Raw genomic sequence first — 20,478 nt, 5'->3', positions numbered from 1 at the left:
GCTTAAGATAGCGTTTGCTTTAAAATTGAGACAGACACGAAAAAATTAAAATTTAGTATTATGTGTATTTTGTTTAGAGATTAATACTAAAATTTTAATTTTTATTCTTAAAATTTTAGTATTTTTAAAAAATAAAGATATAGAGGATTAAAATTTTTAAAAATAAAAATTAAAATTTTAATAATATTTTATATATAAAATATTTCTATTTCAATTAAGTAATTTTAACTTTTTATATACAAATTAAATTAAATATTTATTTTTATTTCGATCTTTTTCTTATTTTATACTAAATATAATACTAACATTTATTTTAATTTTTGTTAATAAATTTCAGATTCTCTTGCAAAGACTACCTAAATGTTTTTGATTTTTTTTATCTTGAAGATCATTTAATTAAAACATACTTTTTAAAGGACACAAATTACGGGGTTTTTTAAAAATAAATAAAATAAGTATAAAAATTACATATTTTTATTATAAAAAAAATCTTTAAAAGGTATTCTAAGAAAATGTGAACCGAACACTTGGAGGGAGAAATCAGAAAATATGCTGTGTGGTGCATATTACGAAAATGCCCTCCCATTGACCCAATAGCGATAGAATACAACCCCATCTCTGCCACGGCCACTGCCACTGCTACTTTCCGCGTATTCTATGCACTTTTTGACCATATTGCCCCTGCTTACGCCTCTAATTACTAATTAGTAATTACCACATTTTGTTCTTATTAATTATTATTTTATTGTTCTGCTTTTGTCAGCCAAGTTTTGCTGTAAGATTAGCTTCTCCAATTAAGCTTTAAGCATAAACATAAAACTTTACTTGTGCTTCTTTATTGGATTTGCATTTACAATTTGGAATGCAGAGCAGTGCTGGTCTTTTCTAGGGTTTGGTGGCTATGCCCAAAGCTGACTTGAGTTCACTGTGAGTCACTATTAATTGCCACAAGCTCTTCTCTTTTTTTCTTTATTTGTTTGTTTGGATCTTTAATTTCGAGTAGCTGTGCTGTGATTTATGATCTATTCCACTCTCGGTTTCTTTTGATGCTGTTTTTCTTCCTCCAAGTTTTTTAATTGTTCATTGTGTGAGTTGTCGAGCTGGGTCAATTCGGTTTTTTTGTGTCTAGGGTTTAGCAACTATGCATTTTATTTTCCTCTGCATTTCTATTCTTGGATGTGCATAAGAATTTCGTTTCCATTTGATATTTGGGTGACTAACATTCCCAAATTGCTGTTGTAAAAATAAAAGGCTTTATTTTATTTATATTTTTAAATGTGGATGGATTTTTTCTGTTGTTGGAGTTGAAAATTGTCATCTGTTTTAGGGTCTTCCAGCTAGTTAGGGATTCTAGACATGGATAAGTTCACATCTCCTCAAGGAGAAAGGGTAGGTGATATTTTGTTTTGTGGAGGGTAAGAGTGTAAGACTAAGTTACTGAAATGACCATCACTGCAAGTTGGAGATATACCATGTAATTAGAGGAAGAAGAAAGATTTTATTTTATGTTGTGTCTTGAACTACTATAGAAATCAGCTTGATCCAGTGAATTCTTAAAAGGGTGTATGTGCTTTAGTGTTCTTCATGAACCTAGTATCATTAAATTGTTTTCAATTTGTCTTTCATTTCTGCCAGGTGAAGAGAATGATTCTCACGAAGCAGTTTCGCTGCATACACTCAGCTAGCTGTCAATGCACAAAAGGACATTTAAGTGAAAATGTCTTATTTTTAGTGTTTCAACATTTGAATTGGAATCCCAAGCTAATTGCTGCTCTGTCAAGTGTGTGCAAATGGTTTGATGATTTTGCCAAACGAGTTCTATGGAAAGAGTTTTGTCGAACGAGAGCTCCAAAGATGATGCTTGATCTGCAATCTAGTGGAAGTCACAGTGTTGATGGGAACTGGAGAGCCCTAGGGAAGCTGCTATTATACTGTTCAGGATGCAAGAAAGGTGGCTTGTTCAATAGCATTCATATCCCTGGTCATTTTGTGTATCAGACTCGATTTTCTGGAACATCCGGAAAGAGCTTTCTTTTGCCGAAATGTAGAACTGATGTTTTATATGTGTCTGATCCTTGCGAGCATCTTGACCAGGGCGAGGAAGGAGATATAGGATTTTTCCGTGGAGTTTTTAAGTCGTTTGCGACTTCGAAGGTCAGGAAGATGTTGATTAAGAAAGGTGCCAAGCTCCATCCAAGAGAGGTTTGCCCTTACTGTAAGGCAAAGTTGTGGAGCATGCTGCAAGCTAAGATGATCCCTCAAAGTGCGAGTTGCAGGTTGGGTTCCTATGAAGATTGTGTCGAGTATTATGTATGCCTGAACGGTCACATGCTCGGAATCTGTACCCTGTTACCGTTATCCGATTCAGAAGAAGCAACTGAGTTGGAGTGATACCTGACTGATTTGCTGGTATCTTCTTGTTCTGTAAAATTGTTATTTTGCTCTACTATTCATGTTTCCTGTTCGAGTCGTACTAGTTGAATATGTAATTGTTCAACCAAGCTCCCAACTAGAACTAGGTTCCCAAAAGATCCCCCCCAGCTTCCTCCTCCTTCTTTCCCCTCAATAATCTCCATTCTTCTTTGTCCCTCCTCCTTTTTTTTTTCTTTTATTTTCTTTAGTTATGTTTCTCCCTTTTTTTACCTTTTGAAAAAAAAAAAGGAAAGAGGAGAAGAAAGAAAGAAAAAATGTAGGAGGAAAAAGAAATAAAATATAAATATATAAAATTTCTGTATTTTTATAAAAAAGTCGTATTTTTCTTCAGAAAATTTCTATTTTAAAAGATTTTGTATTTGGTTTCATAAAATTTCTATATTTCTATTATTAAAAAATAGTTTAAAGATTTTGTTAAAAAACAGTAAAACACTTATTCGTGAAGTATTTCTTTTCCTATTTTATTTCAATATAAAATGAAAGAAAGGGGGCAGGGGGTTGTGTTTGGGTTATATTCATTTGTGACTGGATTCAATTGGAACTTGATTCGTTTTTAGAGGTATTAGAACTCAAATATTTTGTTGATTTATGAGCATCATTCCCTGAAAAAGAGGTCACAAGAATAGGATTCTCAGCTCAACAAGCCATTAGGAATTAGTGTTTGTTCGAGTGCCATAAATTGTTAGGAAAAGATATTTTTTAGAGTGTTTGATAAAATTTTTGTAGGAAAAGTAAAAAATATTAGAAACATAATAAATAAATAAAAAAATATTTTTATATTATTGTAACTAAATATAATTATTAAATAAAAAGATATTTTTACGTAAAATATCTAAATACAAAATTATTTTTTATTTATTTATTTTTCTATAGGAGTTCACTCAAATAAGTTCTTAGATTTCCGGTGTTTATTATTCAGTGTTTTTCCTACCGGTTCCTCACTTCCTCATGCGTCCCATGAATCATACATCATTAGCATCTAAAGATGATTCTATAATCCATACAAATCATATGTACTTGTTAGTTAGCCAGACAGGATATAAGGTGTGAATTCATCTACAACTGTTAGCTGATTTGCATTTATGATGGCCTCCACTCTGCCACCAAGCTTGGGTAATGCTGGACCCCAAATTTTGTGGAATCAGCCTTACATATGATGCTAAAATTGAGAATTTTTGCCATAACATAACGTGTAATTGGACAGGTTGGCAATTAATTCCTATGAGTTGGTTGAAAAATGAACACTTCTGGCATGTATCTAACTAGAATATAAGATTGTGATTTATGAATTAACATTTCACACGATTGATAAATAGTACTACTAAGTTATTTTTGAGTAATCATACGGGAGAAAATTGTTATTTTACGTTAACGCGATATACCATTTACATTTAGAGGACCCATGCAACTCTTAACAAAAACAAAAAAAAAAATTAAATGCATGCAAGGCCATAAAAAATCAGGTAGAATAACCTTGCTCCTCCAACTAACTAAAGAATCTGAATTGGGGAAGATATATCTATTTCGATGGGCAAGTTAATTGTAGCAAAAATTTAAAATTAAAAAAAATTCTATGTTGCATTTATGTAAAAACCAATGCTTCTTAATGCATTGAATTGCCACAAATCAGCATTGGATTGCTATCACACCTCAACATAAGATTTGGCACTGCCACAAAGACGAGTTTCTTTCTCTATTCCTCTTTTGATGAAGCGGTGTACTCAGTTCCACGTTCTAAAAAAGTTACCTTAGATGAAGCAGTAGATGACACAGAACTACCAGTAGTTTGATTACTTGTTGATGGAGTTGGCTGAGGATTATTAGTTTCAGGAACCCCCTCCTCTGCTAACTTTCTCATAAGATTCATTATAGTTGGAAGAAACTTAGTAGACAAGGATAAGAGTCCAGCTAGCTGAAAAAGGCATATGCAAACTTGGTTAGACTCCCCAAGCCATATGCATCCATATACTAAAGTTTATATATTAAATGTCATATGAAATTGCATAGAATTGTTATTAATGTGTGCAACCAAAGTCATTAGCTATTAGATTAACGAATTTGCTATTAATCAAGTTAGCAGTCGGTCTAGAGATACTCACTGCACCATGGCGAAAATCACCCGCAACGTCAAGTTGCACCCACAAGGCTTTAATGAGAAGATAACCAATAAAAATGAGAATCAAGTATAAAGGATTTCTGCCACAGAATAACAAACTTAGGTTAGACATGTTACATTACATAGATGAAGTAAAGTGATGTTTGCGTCAACACAAATTTAACAGTAATACATTATATATTTGCACGTTATAAAACTAACATTCACCTTAGAAGTGTCATAAACTCGTTAAATCCCAGAATAAGCAAGGCAACAATTGCCCATGGTGGAGGTAACCAGTTGTTACCACGCTTGTTGGCCTCCTGAAATTGAAATGGAATTAGGCAATTAGCATTATAATTTTGTCATAACAGATACACCAATATAGCATGATCAAGGGAATATGATCGGTGTCATGTAGTCAACCCCACCTTCTGAGATAACACTTAATTGTTCTTGTTATTATTGTAGAGTAATTAAGAGGAGCCTCGAATATTATAAATAAATAAATGAATAAATAAATAAAAACCATGCCTGTGCAGCAATGGCCTGAGACACAGTATATTCTGTCTCAATCTTGAATTGCCTCCACAAAGATTTACACTGGACAGGGGTGATCAATGTTTTAGAAGCTGGAACCTGCATAAAAATTTGATCAGGAATAACTGATCAATGCCTAAGATAGATAATGTTCTCAAAATGCAATAGTCAGGAAAATTAATTTACCAGACGATACATAATAAATTCGTTTGCATTTTATTTTTGGAAAAGAAAGAGTAAATTATAGCAAACCAAACCAAAGGCAGTGATATCATATGTATATATTAATTATAATTATAGTGATGATGAAAAATAATGTTATTATCTTATAATATATCATAAAATTAGTTGTGCTAACCGAGTTCAAAGCAAAGGTAGAATTTGGGGAAATGGGTAAACAATTGATCAAAATGCACCTTTTCCCAAGTGCTTGAAGCCAGTGGATCAACTGTTGTGATTTTCTTCTCTTTTTCATTGGGTGAATCTAACAATGCTTTTGCTAAAATATTCTCAATGTTAAGAGTGTCATCTTTATCATCCAAACGAATTACGGTCATAACAGATAGCAACTTCAGGCACTGCAAATGTTTAAAATTTTGTTTAAAAGACATGCCAAAACACAATCAATTGGCAAATACTATTCTTGATTTTATCATACAGCATATCGAGCAGTCTTGGTGATGGATCGAATATCTTCGCTTCCTGTCCAAATACGCGGCATTGATTCAGCATCATGACTAAACAATGTTGTGAACCTGTTTTCATATTTGACATTAGGGCCACTGGAAAAAATAAATAAAAAAAAAAGTTAACTTAGATAGTTGCATAAGGTTCATACTTTTCCTTCATACGTATTAGGACTCTGCAAGCTTCATCCCTAGCTTTTGTCTCTATCAAACCTCTTGCATAATTCTCTAAACTCACAATCATGTTCTTTTGTGTTTCTTCATCTGCATCAAACCTGGTAAGCGCAGCAGAAAACCCAGAAACAGCTGATTCAGTCTCACGCTTATAGAGTTTCCTTATTGATGGCCAAGTTTCATTATTAGCTCCATCAAAAAGTGCTTCAATAGGTCCAGACAAAGCTTCTTTTAGTTTTTCCTGCAAAGGTATATTATATATATTATCAGCAAACATGCAAAGAAGTTAGCTTGATAATTATAGAAGAATAGCAAATGACACAACTCACAAGTAATAGAAATCTCGTAAAACTTCTCGGTTCAAATACAGTATTAACCACTAGCTAAGCATAGGAAGTTTCATACAAGAATTTTGAATGCCATTACAGCAGGCAAAATGTTGACAATAAATTTTATCAATCTACCTTTTTAACCCATTGATGAATGTATTATTACTGCAATTATTGCTTAGTTCCAACTTCATACTACAATGAAATGAGAAAATTTAATCTGAGATGATGTTACATTGTTATTGGCCTAGGATACACTCACAAATTTGTAAGAGAATGATAAATCTCAATTCTCAGACATGTACCTCATATGTTGTGGTAAGTTCCGATAACTTAGCTGCACGTACAGATGCAACATGTGCATCAATATCACGTCGTAGTTTCTCCCTTACTTTAGATGTATCGCAGTCTGCAACTTCAATAACAACATCTGCAACGATATTATATCACTGTTAAATTGTAATTCATTTGAGCAAGTTAGATGCATACAACAAACTTGACATATTTTTCAACTTTAATCTATTGATGCCTAATGAATTAGGATAGACAAATGCTGGACTTGGAATACCTGCACAGGCGTCATCAAACTGAGCCATAAAAATCCCTGTGCAATTATTAGCAGCTTCAGAAAACCCTTCCCCTTTATTCAAAGCCTTATCAAATGCTTCCTTGAACTTATCGAAAGTTCCAATCCTTATATGTCCAAGGGCAGAGTAGAATGCTGGTTGGACAAGCTATACCATTGAAAAGACAATAGGGGAAATGAAGTAACATAATTAATATCACAAACATGGAAAAGCATTTGAAGGCAGAATAGAACAGATAGACATGACTATTCCAGTATCTTAAATGATGAATCTTCATTCGTAATGCCAACTTATTTATCTCTTTCAATAACCACTATTCCTTTATGTAATGGAAAAGGGGAAGGTCTAAGAAGCATGTTTGCACAAGAGCTAAGTTGATAATAGTTACTTGCAACAGTTTTTCTTGAAGGTGCTTCTGTTTAGCGGTTCTCACACCTTCATCAAAATAAGTGGCTTCAACATCATACCTATGTTGAAAGAAGAAAAAACAAAAGAGACTCAATATACCTTCATGAATTTCTTATTTTAACAAATAGGTAAACAAAAATACAGATGTTTATAAATGTGAAAATATGTTATAACCTACTAATCAACATGCTAAGTTTAGTACTTCCATAAAATGATATGAAAAGCTTAGAGAGTTAACTCAAAGCTTATTAACAATTTTTACCATATTTCATATAAAATAGAATATACTACATGGATAAAATGTCAGATAAAATTAACTATACTAACTCTGAAAGACAAGTATGAAGAAGCGAATTGAGCTTTTTCCCAAATCCAGCAACTGGACCTGATTGCACAGCCTCTTCTAGCTGACGCCAGTCCTGAGTGGTAATTTCAACTAATTTCAGTAATTACAGTATATAAGACTATCAAAATGTATTGGATAATCATAGTTAAAGAAAAACAAATACCTCATTGGCAGCAAAAAGGGCATATTTCTCATTGGCAATTTCTTCACATCTTACAGTAGCAACCATGACCTACAAGTGGCTCAACCACAAATAATTAATGAAATCAATATACAACTAAAACAAAAGTAATATTTCCATTAAAATAATCAAAAGCAATCACATCAGGTATCAAGATATTACCTTGTGTGCGGGAAGGTCAAGATCTTTGTTCTCCTTGATGACTTTCCAGATTTGCTGAGCACTAAAAGAAAAGCCCGAAGCAGGAACAACTCCACGCCGATCCCCCGCAAGCCCACCAGGATTTATGGAATGAACAAATCGCTGCCTCAACTCATGAACCTACATTTAGAGTTGATCAAAAGTAACAACACATACACAACTTAGCTCAGGTATTTACTGACAAACAAACGGCTAATTCTGTTTTCCACCGTAGTGCAAAATTAACACAGTTCATTCATACTTGCTCCTTAAATTGCTCTTCCTTCTCTTCGAAGCTAGAAAGAGCAACAACTTCAACCTGATCATTTTTTGCCAAGAGCAAACAATTATTGCAAAGTACCAAGGGAACTCTAATAAAATGCTAACCACATCTGAACATTATTAAGTTTAGTGATCCCAAAAAGAATGATTATCTTACGTTAAAAAATTCACTCAGTGGGGTTTCCTTGTGGGCCTGTGGCTTAGGAACAGAATCCCAAATCTGCAGTGGGAAAAGTACAGGAAAAATCACCAAGAAAGAAAAGGTGAACAGAAATTCCTGAGACCAATCTAACAGCATCATGTAATAAATAAAGCAATGCAATACCTTCTGAATATCTTCTCGTAAGACAGGTTCTAAATTTTCTAGTGGTGTCTACAAAAGGAAATTTGTGATCACGTAATAAATAAAGATATAGACATGACTAACATGCGAATATTATTTACACACCCTTGTTTTATCACGTATGACAAACATCAATGTTGTTTTGCGTGGACTAAACAACCTCATCATGACCTGAAAGTAATAACGATCGTGTAACTGGACAATAGACATATTCTAAAATTGGAGATAGCTGCATGTAGTCAATAGGCCAAGAGAAGATACCTGAAACACAGTTTTTAGAAGTGGCTTGTTTGCAGCTTGCTCGCGGCCGATGTCATGACACCACCTTTACAAGTGTATGTGGAGGGTAAAAAATCAGTTGCACAACGAAATTAAAAGAGAAAAAAAGAGTACCTTCAATCCAGAAAGCAAGAATTACAGGAGCCAAAACATACTTGGAAGTTTCTAGAGTTAGATTGTACAAAAGAATTCTAAAGGAGGACAAGGGGAAAAGAACTCACATGTTTATCAGCACAATATCCGAAACAGCCAAAGCAAAAAGAGAACTCTGCTTTTCAAATGCAGTATCGTCCTGGGAGAAAGAAATTTAATATGTTGAGGAAACAATCAAAGGCATAAAATAAACAAATGATGCCAAAAAAATCATGATAAAACCTAGAATCTGGACCATATTCATAATGATCAAATAAAGTTAAGGTGGGAAAAATCACCTCTCCCCTTTCTCTTCCATCTGTGCCCTCTAAGTCCATCACAAGTGTACAAGGCTCTATGCCGGCACATTTTGCCAACCAAATTCCTTTGGTTGTTTGAGATCTGAAAAAAAATCAGTGCATTCCATCAGGTGAAAACATCCTTGCTACGTGAATGAGGTTGAACCATTGAGGTGATTATCTTGGAAGTGCAAACACACACCTTCCCTTAAATGCATCCATCTCTCTAAAATCAGTGCCAAACAAACTATTTAATAGTGTACTCTTGCCTGCCCATGCCAGAAAGGAAGAATTAGATTGTATAAATATTGCTTAACTATATGAGCAGCATCTATCTCACTTTGATAATAAAATTCTACCAAGACCGAACACTACACCAATATAGAAAGATTCGTCACTCCTTACCAACAAATAAATAGAAAGATGAACTTCAAAATATTGCTTACTCGGTCTACCACATAAGAAGATTGGCATAATCAAAATAGAAATCCTCAAGTTCAAATATTGTATTCGATTGAGTATTGTCACGGCTACCAAAGGCGACGTAAGAATCATCTGAACATAAAGCCGAAGCAAAAAGCTAGCTTATGGAACATACCACTACTTTGTGGACCCATGATGGAAACTACGGCATAGGAAAGCCCGCATTCAGCTAACTTAACGTCCTTCATGAACTTCTCAATTCCCTCAACATTGAACGTGCCATCTCCATCAATAAGCTGAGTAGAAAAACGAATCTCACTCTTCGCTGCATAACCATAATTTTACAATTTACACATCTAGCGTTAGCACTTAGAAGCGTAAAATAAAAATTTCCAAGCTGTTAACACAAATTAAGCAAAACAAGAAAGAAGAACAGGTTCAAATGTGATTGCAACATTGCATTTTGACATAAACGGTAGTGATCCAACAATCGCAATAATACAAATTATCAAAATGAATCAAATCAAACCAATATCAATTGAATAACAAATTACAAATGTTAAAATGAAAAAGAGTTGCATGAAATGTGTGAAAGGAAGAGACGTACCCATAGGGGAGAGTGGAATGAGATCGCGATCGAAAAATGGTTAAGGGAGAGAGCCTCACACTGTCATCACCATTGCCCTTTCCTTTCGTGTTTATAATCACTCTCTGCCTTCAATGCCTTTGCCTTCCATCATCTCAAACTAACTAACACTACCATTTTCCTTTTTCTTATTTTTGGAAATGCTGTCAGCATATTTTCTTTTCATTACTATTTATTTATTTTTCCTTTAGAATATTTCAAATTTGTTTTTTTTTTTTGAAATACCAAAAAGATAAGTCTCAACAATAAAGTAAATTACAAGTTTACAACTAAAGTCTTACAAAATGAATAAATCTAATAAATATTTAAGTTAAAAGATATTTTGTCCATTCAAATAAGTCATAGAATTTGAATCTCTTTAATATGTGTAACAGTGTAAGTTAGCATTAGATCCTTAAATTTTAAATTCGCAATAGAATAGATTAATAATTAGGAGATACAATGGGAAAAAGATTACAACGTAACTATTATTATTAGAGGAAGTATATAGAGCCAATGAGATACAATGTGTATAATGGGAGTATAGGGATGTTGGATTCAGTAGGATATCAGATGTTTATTATTTCTGGTACCCGGATGATTATTCGATTCAGTAGGATATCATATGTTTATTATTCCTAGTACCCGGATGGTTATTTGGATAGTATGGGTGTATTGTGTTTGAGAAATTAGTAGTATTTTACCCTGGAAATTTATTTTTTAACTTATATTGGCAAAATAAATAGCCTATTGTAAACATTGTACAAATATTCCATTGGCTCTCTTAGAAGGACTATTATTATTATTATTTCCATGATGAAATATAACAATGCATAGAAGCTCAGTGATTTGTTAATAACCATTGAAACAAAATTTTGAATAGTGCGAGATTAGAGGTAAGGCGGGAACAGGATAGTGTAGGACATGGTAATTGGTAAGGGATATTCGAGATGAAGAGGGGTAATATTGTCAATTCGCATGCGGGAAACTGCAAAAGGAAAAGGCGGGAAAAAATGGAAATGAAACGGGAAAAGGAAAGTGACAGCGAAACGCGTTTCTCTCTCACTGCTTCTTCTTCATATAAATGGAAGCATAATTGAAAAAGCAGAGAGAGATGAAGAAGGCGAAGACAGTGGTAATGGGAGTGAAGGATCGTTACAGTGAATGGAAGTCAATGGTGGGAGTGTTGTACGACTGGCTGGCTAACCACAACCTGGTCTGGCCTTCACTCTCTTGCCGGTGGGGCCCTCTCCTCGAACAAGCCACCTACAAGAACCGCCATCGTCTCTATCTCTCTGAACAGGTTCATCACTTCAATTACACAATTATACTAATTAATCTTGCTTATACTCATTAATCATAATAATTACTTGTGTTTAAACTTGCTTGTTCTCTCTCTCAGACTGATGGCAGTGTTCCCAACACTCTTGTTGTAGCTAATGTCGAAGTTGTTAAACCTAGGGTTGCCGCCGCTGAACATATCTCTCAGGTTTCAATGACACTATTACTTACTTCATAACCATAATAGTTCATTCATTATTGAATCTAGCGTTTTTGTCCGTTGTTAATTGAAACTCGTGTGTTGTTTATCTCAGTTTAATGAAGAATCGCGCTCTCCATTTGTCAAGAAGTATAAAACTATCATACACCCTGGCGAGGTATGCATATGCGTACATTCGAAGGCCGATAATCGTTTTGCGATGTAAAAATTGTTTATAATTTTTTGTGCATTTTATAAATATGTTTCAGGTGAATAGAATCAGGGAGCTCCGGCAAAATAGTAAGATTGTTGCCACTCATACTGATAGTCCTGAAGTAAGTAAAAATTGTCTATCATTTGAGATTTTCAATCTTACGCTATTCTATCCAAAATCTTGTTGGTGTAAGTTTGATGTGGAATTTTGTTATTTTTTCTATTTGTGACAAAAGGTGTTTATTTGGGATCTTGAAACTCAGCCCAACCGCCAAGCTCTTCTGGGTGCTCCCACTTCCCGTCCAGATCTGGTTTGTTTTTCTTAAAAATTATTCCCCCATGGGGAATTTCTTCAGATTTTATATATATATATATATATATATATATATATATATATATATATATATTACTGTCCAAAGAATAAATTTTGTAGTAATTGTAACTAGTGTTAGTTTACACTTATAAGGGCTGAATTGATCATTTAGCCATTATGCTGTTTATATATTTGAATTAACGTGTTAGACCACCTGAAATTTTAGGTATGCCTTGTTGCAGGTATTAACTGGGCATGATGATAATGCTGAATATGCTCTTGCTATGTGTCCAACTGAGCCCTTTGTTCTTTCGGGAGGTTAGAGTCTTCTTTGTTTTTAGTTGTCATCTAACTGTGAATGATATCAAAAGTTTCCTTTCTGTTGGTTTAGAAACACCTTACCCCTTATGCATGCACTAGCTTTTTAGGTTCACTAGAAGGAACTGAGATCAAAATTTACATATTATCAACAATAGAAATACAATTGTATTAGACACTGACCTCGGAAAAAATAACAAATACAAATACATTTACAAATGTATGTGTAATAGACATACATTACCGTGTTAATGTTGCTAACATAATATATAACGTTAAACTTTTAAACATCAATTTCCTGTCAAAGAAAAAAGACAAAACACACACTAGTAAAGGGTCAGGTTCTTACTCTTTCTGGATGGTGCCCTTTTTATGCTGTACACTTATTTCGTTAACTCGGTTACAATTCTCAATGGCAGGGAAGGACAAGTATGTGGTCCTATGGAGTATTCAGGATCATATTGCAAGTTTAGCAGCTGAATCAGGTTCCAATGTTAAACATTCTAAGAGTAGTCAGAAAGCTACAGAAAGTCCTTCTGTTGGACCACGTGGCATCTTCCACGGTCATACTAACACTGTTGAAGATGTGCAATTTTGCCCATCAAGGTAGCTGTTTCTTGCTTTCATCGGTACTTGTGTCATACTCTGTAACTAAAGCCATTATTATTTATGGATTTCAAGGTTGCTTACAAGATTATCTGTATTACATATTTACAGATATACTTCATTTAGTTTATCATAAAACAAATCTAATTTATTAAAAAGGAGACGTGCACTTGAGTTCTTAGTCCTGAAAATTATTAACGGGGTTATAAATTTCAAGCAAATCTACGTTCCTACTCTGTCTTAAGAGGTTGGCTCCATGAGTTTCTTATCTTTTCCTGATATACTTCCTATGCAATTTTGTCTCTATCAAATGCAGTGCACTGGAGTTCTGTAGTGTTGGTGATGATTCCTGCCTCATATTTTGGGATGCACGAGTTGGATCAGTTCCAGCTGCCAAGGTTTGATTTCCTCAACTCATCTATATCAGTGCTGCTTGCTTTAGGATTAGAACCATGAAATGTAACTTTTAAATTAGTTCAAGGCGAAGAGAGAAATAAAATTAAGCTTTATGATATCAGTAACTGTTTTAACTTCTGTATGTTGATTTCTTCTGACGATATAAGTTTCAATATTATAGCTTTCGAGATTTGTGGTAAATATAGTTTTAAAAGAGGTGGGCCTGGTTCCCGAAGTACTATTACATTCTTTAATTCCACCAGTTTCCCCTCTAGTATTTCTTTATCACTGCAAGTAGTTGATTGTCGAATCTGATTTTTATGCATCAAGGTTTTGGCAGCCTGTGAACTATTATGCCCTAATCCTTGGTGGTAGATTTTGAAAAATACTGAATACAACTTATTATGTAAATTTCATTTTGCATAAATTGCGTCTTGGTAATTCTTATTCGATATTTCATGCTTTAAATACCATTATGAATATTTCCTATTTAGTATATGTGACTACGTTGTTGCATTTTCCCTTTTTTCGTGTTTCTTTCTTAAACAGGTCAACAAGGCACATGATGGAGATATTCATTGTGTTGATTGGAATCCTCATGATATAAATTTCATTCTGACTGGGTATTAACTTGCTGCATGTGCATTTAAATGAACTTGAATTACAATTTATATGTCCTTCACCTGATTCTTTTAATTAATTTTTGCATTTCCATTCTACATCTTACTGCCATAAATGGAATTAACTTAGAAGTTGGAGCCTTTCCCTCAGATACCAGACAATTTATCAAACTTTTGGATCTTCATTATGATTTTCTGTTGCTTTGGCTTCAGTTCTGCTGACAACACAGTCAAAATGTTCGATCGCCGGAAGCTTAACAGTGAGGGAGTTGGGTCTCCTGTATATAAATTTGAAGGTCATGAGGCAGCTATCCTCTGTGTACAGGTATCAAGGAGATCATGCTTTTGTTGCTTCTTTTAATTTTGCAGTTCTTGTCTACAGTCAGCTATGGAGATTTTTCTACAGTGAATATTAACCTATAATTATGCATATGCTTCAGTGGTGTCCTGACAAGTCCTCTGTGTTTGGAAGCTCTGCTGAGGATGGCTTTCTAAACATTTGGGACCATGAGAAGGTTGATTCTTTCATACTCATCAGTCTTGTGCTTCTATGTTGTATCTCGTTTTCATTTCTTCTTGTCCAAGATTATTCAATGTAACGTTGGAATTGCTACTTTTAGGTTGGTCAGACATCAGGTCCATATCGAGCAAGTGCTCCATCAGGTTTATTTTTTCGGCATGCTGGCCATAGGTATGTATATTATAAACACAATCATAATTATTACTCGGGTAATGATATGGTATATTGCTTCTTTTAGTAAAGAAAAAACCCACAAAAGAAATATATTGTGCAATGCACATGTTCTTTATAAATTTAGTAAAAACCTTTGCTCATTATCCAATTCTACTTTTCACCAAAGAAATTCTCTTATTACTCTTCACTCAGTTTCTGGTTATGTTGAAATAGTTTGACTTCTTATTATGTATTCAGGGACAAGGTCGTTGACTTCCACTGGAATGCATTTGACCCATGGACAATTGTTAGTGTCTCAGATGATTGTGAATGTACTAGCGGTGGTGGTACCTTACAGGTAAACACAAGTTTCTGAAATTCTTGATTTGAATATTGTGAAGAAACGAAGTTATAAAGGCATTCCAGCATGTATATAATATTATTACTCAAGAATTACGTTATAATTTGTTATGATGCAGGTATGGCGAATGATTGATCTGATTTATCGGCCAGAGAAGGAGGTGTTGGCTGAGCTAGATACATACAGAACCCAGATTTTAGGAAGTACCCCTTAAATCCTTGATTTCTTTGTATGTCGGTCACGATCTAGTGTAGAATTTATTCTGTCTTCGGTTACGAGAAGAATGAAGTAACAATGTAAAATTTGATTTACTGCAGCATCCTTCATTTTAGGAAAACTTGTAACAAATAAAAAAAAAGGGAAAACTTGAAACATTTTAAAGTTTCGAAATTTTATTAATTTGTTATAAGAGAAATAATACTCTTTTTGGTAGATTTTTTTTAGATGGTTGTTACAGAACTCAGACCCAAGCTGGGGAGAGAAGATTTAATTTGTGAATTATTCCCTTCGACAAGGATAAATCCAAATTAAACAAAATACACATCACACTAAAAACGTTTAGAAATTAATAACCAAAACATAACAGATCTTCAAACAAATAAATAATGAGTAACATTATATGATAAAACACGAATAAATCTCTTCACGTCTGTTATTGAACATTTTAAATAGGAAAAGTATAGGTAAACAATAAAAATATTAAACAATAGATATATCGAATGTTCATTTTACTAGTGTACGAATGGTTATTTTAATATTAAAATTTAGAGGGTTAACTTAGAGGTGTGGTGTGTTTTAATTTGATTGGTAGTTGTTCATATTGTTCAACAAAATCATTGTCCTCCTAGCATTCCCCTTTTAAATATTATGTTTGTCTTGTGTTGATTTTTTTTTCAAATGATTTCACCATGCTGACCAATCATACTATTTTAATTTCTCCGACTCACTTTATTCATTCCATATTCATTGTCATTCATTTATATTTATGTGATCTACTTCACCCAAGAACTATTGTTTGTTATAGCCATATTCTCTCATTCCTGTCTTGCTTTAAAATCTCTCATGCTCCTATACTTTATCCTAATATTTTGTACCAAATATTTTATTTCATGTGCTTTATTTCTTAAGTTCCATTGCTCCCAAGACGTACTTTTCTCCCGAAAATAGATTTTCTCGAATTTTTTTAACATTTGAGAAAATGAGGTGTGATCTTTCACCTTTAATTCTATAAGTGAGACAAAAAATAAATATAAAAAAAAATAATAAAAAATTAGATTTAACATTGGACACTATCCAATTTTTTTCCACTTGAGAAGATCCACTCCCATTTTTTTCCTATTTAGCCATTCTACTATACTTTTGTTGTCAATAAAACTTATAATAATAGGTTCACCATCAGATTTTTCAATAACATTTTCTCCCATAAAATACTTTATCATATTATAGAAATCTTCAAGATAACCACCAACAACAAAATTATTATGGGAAGGAATATATATTTTACATACCCACCAATATCACATCCCATTAACTTCCTCCATCCTTGCTAACATTAATCCATCATATTTTCTCTAGTAGATGAAAAATAATACTTTCATCACTTAGTGCAGTTTATCTTTTTACAAATAATAATTGTTTATTGTATTTAATTATGTTCACTCTTTAATCAAAAAATAAAAATATAGATAAAGATATATTGAAAAATGGTATAAATGATAAAACTCAATTTTTTTAAAAAAAATACTAACAAATATATATATTTATGATTATAGTATATAATTATATATAAAAAAATAAATTACTAAATCAATTATTTGTATAAAATAAATATTAAAATATAAAATATATGTAAAAAAACAAATATATTTATATATTAATATATAGTGATTAATTTGATAATTGATTCTGTATATACATAATTTTTTTTATTTTTTTTAATGTATTTAATATTCTAACACTTTAAAAAGGTCTGTTGAGCTTAAAAAGTAAAAACTTTTTATAGACAATGTATGTAGCAAGAGCTTAGAGATATGGATGCTTGCATCAAAGCATGAAATCATTAAGAAGCAATTCTATGAAATGTGGCAAACACGGAAACATTGGACCCCTAGGCCCTAGCCATAGTACACATCATTATACGAACCTATCAACTACCAACCACTAATAAAGTTTATCGATGTCTCTCTCAAGCAGTGAGTATTGCCTATAATGCTTAGTGATTTAGGAAAATAACATTTTCACTCATTTGATAATGTCACTCCATATATTTTCACACATGATGTTTTTTTATGTTAATGCTACGTGTACACAAAAAAAATAACATTATCAAAATAGTATTTTAGTGGCTGATTTTAGTGTCTAAATAGTATTTTTTTTTTATATTATATGTTTACATGAATTAAAAAAATGACATCATCAAAATATGAGTGACAATGTCTATTTCGGTGATCTATCAAAATACGGATAGTTCTCCAACTCCAATACCGATATATCATTTAGAAATTCTACCAAGAAACTCAATGTTTTTTGTATTCATATCTATATCCCATAAACAAGCAAAAATGGCACAGACAAAGAACCAAAAAGAACATTGCTGTGACAGTGACAGTACACTGTTGTAAACCTTGGATTTACATACTAAACTAACTCTGGTTACAGTTAGCATGCCCAGTAACTGTTATTAGCTTCAGCACAGTCTTGATTTCCCATTTTTTTGCCTGTCCAAATATACAAAACAATGTTGGGTGAATAGGATGCTCTCATGAACTTAAAAAGCTTAAGGAAAGAGGAACAAGAGAAACAGAAAAAGAAACTAACCAGAATGAATCCTTCTTTTCTTGTGCTAATAATTCTTCAAAAGAAATGTCAGCAAATTCGTCGTCTCTGTTCTCTAGTTCACGGGATTTCGCCTTGTCCATGCAAGCCCCAACTTCAAGCATCTTTGTTAAATACATAGCATATATTGATGTAAGAGATACTTTATAAGCAGAAGCCAAGCTAACTAACTAGATAATACAAAATGTCTTAGGAAAACTAAAGCATCATTTAAATAGCATTAACACATTTCTGCAACAAAATTGAAGCAAAGATATTTATCGATCCTCTTATGATGGACTCGAATTAACAGTATACCTTCTGGTATGCTGGTGAGAGTTTAAGCTGCTGTTGAAGTGAATTATAAACAAAAGCATCCTCCTCTAATCTCTTTTGCTCCAATTCAAGCTTGTATATCTGTAATACTAAAAAATTTTAGATACTCATTGATGCCATATGCAGACTTGATGAGTTGATGACACAAAAGTTTTGCTAGCTTCATCTTAACCGACCTGTTGACGCAGTCTATCAAAAGAAGATCTGTCTGCCTTGCATAATAAAGCCTTTGTTATTACAAACTTACGTTGGATCACATCAGCCCTATAACAAAAAGAGCATGTAAAAGCAATTAGAACAGTCAACAGAACTTGAAAAGATTTATGCAACTTGAGAAGAATATTATTACTAAAGCCTAAGTTTGAATATATAGCCCCCAGGTTAAAGCAGTTTGGATTTAAAATATTAAGTTCACAAGATTATGGTATCAACTGAAAACCTTAGGGTAGCTGTCTTTATAACATTAGTTAATAGATGAACAAAAATCTTTAATTTCATGATGAATAAGATCACATAAGTTCTAAGCAAATAAAAGCCAAAACAAAAGCATAGAAAAATCTGAAGTAACAGCTTTAGAATAAACTTGAACATACTTGTGTTGTAGTTCATTCCTAACATCAACCAAACAATTAGCAAACTGTACAACCTGCATTACAAAAGAGTAGAGTATTAAATTTTGAAGGTGGATGGCATTCAAATAAAATTGGTGCTGCTATCTCATTTTGAAAATGAATATTATAAGTTTCAACTTCTATGTATGTAAATGAAAAGGAAACCATCATACATCATGATTTGCAAAAATAAACGAACTGTGAATTTCAAATATAAAACAAAAACTCATCTTGCTACAAAACATAGAAGTTAAGATTACTCTGTAGCAAGCAGCAAGAACATTTGGCTCTGAAAAATCTACGATGACATCTGGTACTAAGTGGAGAACTAAGAGATAGAATTGCTCAAACTTTTTCCATGATTTCATTAACAAAAGCTAAACTAAACTAACATCACATAATCCAACAGTCGGTAGAAAATTCAGAAACATAGCAACAGTTTCAAAAACCATAACTAATCATGGAAAGCTAACCATAAAAGCTTGTTCCTATTGTTTCAAACACCAAAAACAAAAACAAAAACATGCTCAAATTCTAAGAAAAATGTGTTCTTTCTAACCTGGGCGAGTGTCAATTTCTTGGACTCGTTGCACTTGACGAGTTCATCGTACTGCAGTTTGATCCTTCTCTGCATAGCGCTGCTTGAAGAAGTGAACGGGTACAGGCAACCCGATTCAAAATGAACCCCAGGATCCGAACCCGTATTGGCACCTTCACTCTCTTCAACTCCCGAATTCGCTTTCTTCTTCTTCCCCTTCTTTCTCTTCTTCTTCCCTCTTTGCTCCGCTCCAGGAACCTCCATAGCGGAAGATACTGAATCCGTATCTTCAAACAAGCACGCCCATTTCGCAGAATCGGAGGGCAAAACCTCGAAAAAAACCGAACTTGTCAAATGGGTCGGGGCATTTTCTCCGGGTCGAGGAACCCCGTCGTCGACTGGGTCGTTAGGAGTTTCCAGGTTCTGCGGCGGAGGAGGGTGGTGGTGTTGTTTATCTGTTTTGGAGAATCTTTTGTAGATGGAGAAGGAGAGAAAAGTGAGAGAGAGGAGTGAGAGAGAAGCGAGGAAGGCGAAGAAGAAAATGGGATCGTGCATTTGGGAGTGAAGAAGGTGAAGTGAGAATGGGTTACCATGGAAGAGAGAATAGGATGGTGGAGGCGCCATGGAAGAAGCGCGTCATGTATAGAGAGAGAGAGAGAGAGAGAAGAGTGAGAAGCAAAGTGATGAAAATATTCTCTTCCAACTTCCAAGTTAGGCTTTCAAGTTCAAGTTTAAAGAGATTCTTTTTCTTTCTTCTTTTTTTTTTCTCTTTTTCCATCAGATAATTGATGAAGATGATTTATCATAATCTTATATTATATTTATGAATTATATATTTATAAACTAGTTCTATATAG

At 33.4% G+C, this 20,478-nt stretch overlaps 4 protein-coding genes across 4 annotated transcripts; 2 read left to right on the top strand and 2 right to left on the bottom strand.

The window, feature by feature from the left end:
* Positions 1 to 743: 743 nt before the first annotated feature.
* Positions 744 to 3,715, top strand: LOC130943513 (EID1-like F-box protein 2). Its single transcript, XM_057871418.1, has 2 exons — positions 744 to 927; positions 1,636 to 3,715. The coding sequence occupies exon 2, from the start codon at positions 1,645 to 1,647 to the stop codon at positions 2,389 to 2,391; it is 747 nt and encodes a 248-aa protein (XP_057727401.1). The 5' UTR covers positions 744 to 927; positions 1,636 to 1,644; the 3' UTR covers positions 2,392 to 3,715.
* A 204-nt stretch (positions 3,716 to 3,919) lies between these two features.
* LOC130946694 (protein ROOT HAIR DEFECTIVE 3-like) lies at positions 3,920 to 10,373 on the bottom strand. Its single transcript, XM_057875532.1, has 23 exons — positions 10,325 to 10,373; positions 9,893 to 10,042; positions 9,497 to 9,563; positions 9,295 to 9,397; positions 9,085 to 9,155; positions 8,846 to 8,909; positions 8,690 to 8,755; positions 8,567 to 8,614; positions 8,399 to 8,461; positions 8,222 to 8,278; positions 7,942 to 8,100; positions 7,762 to 7,830; positions 7,580 to 7,671; positions 7,233 to 7,311; positions 6,826 to 6,991; positions 6,563 to 6,687; positions 5,907 to 6,169; positions 5,727 to 5,823; positions 5,485 to 5,646; positions 5,063 to 5,167; positions 4,757 to 4,851; positions 4,533 to 4,629; positions 3,920 to 4,345 (listed from the first exon to the last, which is right to left on the bottom strand). Exons 1-23 carry the CDS (start codon positions 10,326 to 10,328, stop codon positions 4,127 to 4,129), a joined length of 2,421 nt encoding a protein of 806 aa, XP_057731515.1. The 5' UTR covers positions 10,329 to 10,373; the 3' UTR covers positions 3,920 to 4,126.
* A 1,073-nt stretch (positions 10,374 to 11,446) lies between these two features.
* LOC130946302 (WD-40 repeat-containing protein MSI4-like) lies at positions 11,447 to 15,669 on the top strand. Its single transcript, XM_057874977.1, has 14 exons — positions 11,447 to 11,645; positions 11,745 to 11,831; positions 11,938 to 12,000; positions 12,092 to 12,157; positions 12,272 to 12,346; positions 12,591 to 12,666; positions 13,086 to 13,272; positions 13,589 to 13,670; positions 14,218 to 14,291; positions 14,502 to 14,613; positions 14,729 to 14,803; positions 14,918 to 14,979; positions 15,220 to 15,319; positions 15,441 to 15,669. The coding sequence occupies exons 1-14, from the start codon at positions 11,457 to 11,459 to the stop codon at positions 15,534 to 15,536; spliced, it is 1,344 nt and encodes a 447-aa protein (XP_057730960.1). The 5' UTR covers positions 11,447 to 11,456; the 3' UTR covers positions 15,537 to 15,669.
* Positions 15,670 to 17,675: 2,006 nt separating this feature from the next.
* Positions 17,676 to 20,312, bottom strand: LOC130945036 (uncharacterized). Its single transcript, XM_057873687.1, has 6 exons — positions 19,643 to 20,312; positions 19,066 to 19,118; positions 18,649 to 18,736; positions 18,455 to 18,553; positions 18,140 to 18,261; positions 17,676 to 18,039 (listed from the first exon to the last, which is right to left on the bottom strand). The coding sequence occupies exons 1-6, from the start codon at positions 20,243 to 20,245 to the stop codon at positions 18,009 to 18,011; spliced, it is 996 nt and encodes a 331-aa protein (XP_057729670.1). The 5' UTR covers positions 20,246 to 20,312; the 3' UTR covers positions 17,676 to 18,008.
* Between the last annotated feature and the right edge of the window lie 166 nt (positions 20,313 to 20,478).

The sequence above is a fragment of the Arachis stenosperma genome, chromosome 8 (genome assembly GCF_014773155.1).
Source record: "Arachis stenosperma cultivar V10309 chromosome 8, arast.V10309.gnm1.PFL2, whole genome shotgun sequence".
NCBI classification, from domain to species: domain Eukaryota; kingdom Viridiplantae; phylum Streptophyta; class Magnoliopsida; order Fabales; family Fabaceae; genus Arachis; species Arachis stenosperma.
This window is presented reverse-complemented; position numbering and strand designations above follow the sequence as displayed.